The sequence below is a fragment of the Sapajus apella genome, unplaced genomic scaffold (genome assembly GCF_009761245.1).
Source record: "Sapajus apella isolate SASKATOON/1434 unplaced genomic scaffold, GSC_monkey_1.0 scaffold2, whole genome shotgun sequence".
In the NCBI taxonomy this organism is placed as follows: domain Eukaryota; kingdom Metazoa; phylum Chordata; class Mammalia; order Primates; family Cebidae; genus Sapajus; species Sapajus apella.
In genome coordinates, this window is record NW_022436942.1 from 12,117,742 (window position 1) to 12,124,209 (window position 6,468).

General features: G+C 45.8%; 1 protein-coding gene across 2 annotated transcripts in view; it reads right to left on the bottom strand.

Moving 5' to 3' along the window:
- Positions 1-3,137, bottom strand: part of TBC1D30 (TBC1 domain family member 30) — a 99,632-nt gene extending 96,495 nt beyond the window's left edge. Inside the window, exon 1 of one of the 2 annotated variants that reach the window (XM_032288388.1) lies at positions 2,666-3,137. In XM_032288388.1, coding sequence (XP_032144279.1) covers positions 2,666-3,137 — 472 coding nt within the window. The remainder of the gene's footprint in view (positions 1-2,665) is intronic. The other variant, XM_032288381.1, reaches the window with a different exon arrangement.
- Between the last annotated feature and the right edge of the window lie 3,331 nt (positions 3,138-6,468).

Below are 6,468 nucleotides of genomic sequence, written 5' to 3' on the forward strand. Positions count from 1 at the left end.
AAAAATACAAAATTAGCCAGGTGTGGTGGCACATGCCTGTAATCCCAGCTACTTGGGAGGCTGAGGCAAGAGAATCACTTGAACCCAGGAGGCAGAGGTTGCAGTGAGCCAAGACTGTGCCACTGCACTCCAGCCTGAGCAAGAAGAGCAAAACTCTGTCTCAAAAATAAAGAACCAAATCAATACCTTCCTTCTAGAAATAAAAGGGATGGGAATATTATCACAAAGCATTTAAATTATACTTTTCCTCCACAAAAGGGTTTTTACGTTATCTCATTTCCAGTGATCCCTAAGTTGCCTACAACTCCAATTCTCTGAATTACATTTACTGTTCAATATGGGAAAAATTTTTCAGAGTTGAGGGTGGAAATGTCTTTTACAGTAACATCTGCTGGTATAGAAACCTCCTGGGGATGGAAACAGGTCTCCTTCATCTTTGAATACTCCATGGCATCAACCATAGCCTCTTATACGTGTTAAATAACTGAGCAAAAATAAGGACATTGTCAACTCACAATCTGTGCTCAGTGTCCTAAGAAATCCTAGGGTATATGATAAAACATTATATCTAACATCTGTTGAGCACTTCATATACTCTAACTTACATAATTCTCACCACTGAGGTAGCTCTCTGAGGTAGGTGTTATTATTATCCCTCTTTATAAGAAAATGAGACACAGAGAGGTTAAATAGCTTGTCCAAGGTCACACAGCTGGTGAGGAACTGCAGCCGGATATCAACCCAGGAATCTGACTCCAAAATGTATCGCCTTAACAACAAAAACACTGAAGAGAGTCCAGATGTCCTGAGACAGCATTCTGGTGCCTCACCTAAAGGACGTACACATGTGAAATATATAGCTAAATAGGGGCTACAGCAAAATCCCTAGCAGGGAGAGGAGAGAATACCCAGGCTACCAGTATTGTATGAGATTCTTACTGAACGCAGAGGAGTTATATTGGGAGGAATATTTTTTGAGCCTGAGAAAAAGATCAAATAACGTAACAAGCAGCATTCTTTAGGCAGATAGCTGTATCATCACCTGATACTTTAATCTTAGCACTCGAATGATGTTATCAATGAAGGGGAGAGTGGGTGTGTATATATGTGTGCCCACATAAGCACGCATTTGTGTGTATAGGACTGATATGGCATTTTGTTCATCTTAGTAGGGTTGACTACAAGGGAAGAAAGGTTTAACAGGCAAGTAGCCATGCAATAAGACTGAAACAGGCAAAAGAGGCTATTAGAGGGCTAGTGAATGATTATGTGGCCACTCATATGAAATCGACTTGCATAGTTAGCTGTACCATTACTTTTTATTTAAGCTTTAGCTTGCCAATTTTCCTTTCAAAAAGGAAATCACTAATCCCCAGAATTCCCTCAGTGAAGAAAAACGTAAAATCTTGTAAAAAGATAAATCATACTTCTTCAAAATTGATTATATTGGAGTCTGAAAGAACTATTGCCCTGTGGGACTTGTGGCATACACAGACACCCTGAGAACAAAATAATTCTATAAAATGAAATGGCACAGCTACAGCCAAAGTCCCAGGCAGGGGGAGGAAAGTGGAAGCCATTTGTAACAATTAGCTGGGAAAAAAATCTTCACTAGGAAGTCAAAAGAGGAAACTAAAAGCTGTTTGCGTAGGTCTGAGAAAGCAGACAGATTTATTATTTTCCTACTTTTGTTCTCCGCCCTCTCAACCAGCTAGACCAATTTACAACGAGGAGAGTGAGACTTCTCTTTCCTCCCTCCCTTGGCAACTTAGCCCAAGGACATTACCGTCAAGAAATGCTATGGTGGCTCGGTGAGGTTCCATACCTCAACTCATTCCGTTAATGGAGGTCTTGATATTTCTGTACAAAAAGACAACTGTGATAACTGTGTTACCGCCTGAAAGGCAAGCTATTATGAACAGATGAGAAAAAAAAATTCTCAAGACACAAGCATCAGAGTCTCATAACAAAAGAAACACCATATTAGCCTCTCTCGCTGAAAGCCAAGGCCATTTTCTCTGGTCGACCTCTCCCTGCCAACTGAAGGTACCAGCAGTTAAATTCTGTAATAAAGCCCAACACTCGAAGGCCCTCCACTAACCTGTCACCGAGAAGGAAAAAAAGAAAAAAAAATTCTAGTGAGCTGCCCAGAACCGTACGTTCTGGCAGAAATAAAATTCACATGCTCTGCTTCAAAACTGCATTATCGAATTATTCTGCCTCACTAAACACTAAGTGGTGTGACCAGGGAAGGCGGACTTTAAAAAAAAAAAAAAAAAGGGAAAGAGCCCGAGGACTCGCCTCGATTCTGGCGGCGCCCTCTAGGTGGCTTCAGGTATACGTATCAGAACCTCCAACCCTGTCCTAACAGCTGTTCAGGTGAAATTAGAATCTGGGCTGCCTTCTCCCCTGGGGCCTCCGCGAACACACCGGGAGATAGGAGGAGCGGGGAAAGCTGCCCACTCCATCAAACGATGCTCGATTCGATTACTCCGGAGAACTTAAGAACTAAGTGTGGACTAAATCTGTGCCACGGTGGGTACCAGCGTCAGATCCAAAGAGACAATGTCTGAGCGCTCGGCCGAGCAGCCCAGGTGCGCGCAGAGAGGGCGAGGAGAGCCCGGCTCCGGGAAGGCCCCGGGACCCCGCTCCGCCCGGCCCTCACCTTTCTGCCGCAGGTACAGCATCTGGTGCCGCTGGCTCGGCCGCTCCTGCAGCTCCTGCAGCACGCGGGAGTCGCCGGCGCAGCCGCGGCCGCCCAGGACCACGTCGGAGCCCGAGGCCTCGGTGGAGCTGTCCAGGCTGTCGCGGCGCCGCCGGCGGCCCCCGGGCCCGCGGCCCCCGCCCGCCGCCTCCTCCTCCTCGGCGCAGCTGTACAGCTCGGTGAGCAGCCCGCTCACCAGGGACGCCGTGCGGCTCGTGCGGCCGCCGAGCGCCTCGCCGGGCTCCGGGTCCTCGTCGCCGTCCCACGAGTCCCGGGAGCCCCGCGGCCGCCCCGCCGCTCCACGAGGGGGCGAGGCTGGGGGCGCTGCAGGAGCCGCTTCTTCCTCCCGGCGCTCCAGCCTCGCCTCGCCGCCGCGGAACTCCCGCTCTGTCCCGGGCCCCGGGCGGCCCCCGCCGGCGGGAAGGACGTCCATGGCCCCCGAGACGCGGCAGCCCTGCTCCCGCCTCTCCTCCCTCCTGGCGGCGCCGGCCAGTTCCGGGAGGAGGCGCGGCCTCGTCCTCGCCGGGGGTGTCCTCCCGGGCGCGGCGCCAGCAGGCTCCGGATCCCCGAGGCGCCCGGTCCTCCCCCGCGCCGGCACCTGAGCCGCTGCCCTCCGCGCCGGACCCGGCGAGATGGAGGCGGCCACGCCACTGCGCTACATGGGGCCACCTGCAGCCGGGGCCGGCCTCGACCCAGGGCGCTCTCCCGTGCGCGAGAAGGCGCGGGACGTGGCCAGAACACCGTGGGGAAGAAGCCGGCAGCTCGGAGGGGGAGGGCGCTGCAGCTGCCTCCACCTTCACTTTTAATCAAGCACGTGATTTAACACAAAAAGAGGGCGACTCTTGCCTCGCATTCAGCCGCCAGCTAGCAATAATGCCAGAGGGTTCTAAATACCCATCAACAGGCCCAGGCCAGGAGCTCCTTCTTGACAAACTCGCAACACAATACCAGCCCTTCTCATTTCCCACCTGATCTGAGCTCCTTCAAAAGCCTTCTTAGTTTAGTCTCTGACAATAAGCTTTCTAAAACTCCGAACACCTGGCAAATATTTGGGAATTAATAATGCTGTGAACTTTTTTCGTCCAGTAAAAAACGAAGCACCGGATTAAAATCAACTAATTCCCTGATACAAAATGTAACCAGAGTGAGGGCTTAATAAATGTTCTTGAGGTGACCGAACTAATACATTAATTAAGCTAGTTTTGGTGGTGGTAAAATCAAAAATTTAGAAAAGACCTTGAGAGATGTATCTTACACTAGATCTCAGTAGAACTCGAAGGTGCCGCTCCACTGTAGATATTTTTGTGAAGTTAATAATTTGCAACATGTTTTAGCGCTTTTTGTATGTCAGGGACTGTTCTTAGAGATTTGCGTGAATTATCCCACTTAATCCTCACTTTAACCCTATAAAGCAGGTAAGTGTGGCTTTATCCCCACTTTTCAGCTGAGGGAGCTGAGGCACAGAGAGGCTAAATAATGCGTCCATTCACAAAGAATCAAGTCACCTTTTTATAAAGTGTCTGGCTTTCATTATGGATGAATATATACTAGTCAAATGCTATTAAATACTTGACCACGCTTCCAAAAAGGGGCAACAACACACCTGGTGAACAATGGTGGTGTTTCCTGTTTGTTCAGCACAGTTTTGTTTTCCAAGGCATTTTCATAATAGAACCTGACCCTACAGGTAGAAATCTGGTGTACCTTGACACCAGCACTGCAATAAAAGGGCCCTTTTTGAAACTGGAGTTAATATGAGATAAGCAGAAGTTGTACTTTTTCCCTTAGGTAGTCAGAATTTTAAAATTATAACAAATATTATTTTATGGTTTTATAACTATATTAGTGACTACTGTTACCATCTACTGTTTAAATGTATGAAATGAGAGTAGTATAATTTTTTATAATATTGCTGTTGTTTTGTTTTTTGTGGTCTTTTTCCCTATTGTCCCTGGCATTCAATGGGTCCCAGGTCTTCCTTCATATGCCAGACTTTTCAATGAGCAGGACTTTCAGAGGAGTAAACACTGAAATTGCATCTCTTTTTTTAGTTGACTTCCCAGCCCTTTCTATCTCTTCCCACTAAGAGATGTGATTAACTATTAGTCTTCAGCACTATTCTCATCTGGGGACTCTCTATCACGAATTACAGATAAAGAAACTCAAAGTGAGCTGAAGGGAAAGAAGAACGAGACCAAGAAAACAATAGGTTATTGACATTCAACATTTCTAAATTAATAAGAACTTCAAAATTATTTCCCTTTCCTCATCATTACCAAATCTAAAGAGAGGAAAATGGCAAACTAAAAACTAACAAGGAAAGCAAGATTAAGTTCACTGTACTTGCTGGAATGATCTTCCCCTAGATATTGGCATGACTCTGCCCTCACCAGAGTCTGTCTCTGCTTAAATGTCTTCTTTGTAAATCCCTCCATGACCACCCTATTTGACATTGTAGTTCCCCACCCCCTAGCTTTTCCTTAGTTCTCTTCCTTGTTCTTTTTTTTTTTTTTTTTTGCCTTAATACCCTCTTCTTCCCACATACTACAGTATATAATCTGATTTATTTTGTTATCTGTCTTTTGCCACTGAAATGTAAGCTTCTGAGGGCAGGAATTTTGTCTGTTTTGTTCATTGATATATGTCCATCACCTAGAACAATCCCTGTCGCATTGTAACTGCTCAATAAATATTTGGTTAATTAACTAACTGAATGAATACCATGAAAACCAGAGAAAAGACCAACTAATTACCTACTTTCATTGAGAAAAGTGAATTCCAGTAAATATAATCCTAGAAGTGGTATTGGCAAAGGGCATCTCCTTTTCTCACCCTACATTACTGCCACCAGGAGACTGGGAGGCCCCACGAAAGTTCTCTGAAGCTCTGCATATAAGAGGGAATCACTGATCACTGGGTGCGGTGACTCATGCCTGTAATCCCAGCACTTTGGGAGGCCAAGGTGGGCAGATCTCTTGAGACCAGGAGTTTGAGAACAGCCTGGACAACATGGCAAAATCCCATCTCTACTAAAAAAATACAAAAATTAGCCAGGTGTGGTGGCACACATCTATAACCCCAGAAACTTGGGAGGATGAGGCATGAGAATCACTTGAACCTGGGAGGCAGTTTGCAAGTAGCCAAGATCACACCATTGCACTCCTGCCTGGGCAACAGAGCTCTTCTTTGGTTCCATAAGAATTTTAAAATAGTTTTTTCTAGTTCTGTGGAGAATGTCAATAGTAGTTTAATGGGAATAGCATTAAATCTATAAATTGCTCTGGGCAGTATAACCAGTTTAATAATATTGATTCTACCTATCCATGACCATGGAATGTTTTTCCATTTGTTTGTGTCATTACTGATCTCTTTGAGCAGTGGTTTGTAGTTTTTCTTGTAGAGATTTTTACCTCCCTAGTTAGCTATATTCCTGGGTATTTTATTCTTTCTGTGGCATTTGTGAATGGGAGTTCATTCTTGATTTGGCTCCTGGCATGACTGTTGTTTAGGAATGCTAGTGATTTTTGCACATTGATTTTGTATCCTGAGACTTTGCTGAAGTTGTTTATCAGCTTAAGAAGCTTTTGGGCTGAGATGATGGAGTTTTCTAGATATAGGATCATGTCATCTACAAACATGGATTGTTTGACTTCCTCTCTTCCTATTTGAATGCTCTTTATTTCTTTCTCTTGCCTGATTCCCTGGCCAGAACTTCCAATACTGTGTTGAATAGGAGTGGTGAGAGAGGGCATCCTTGTACTGTG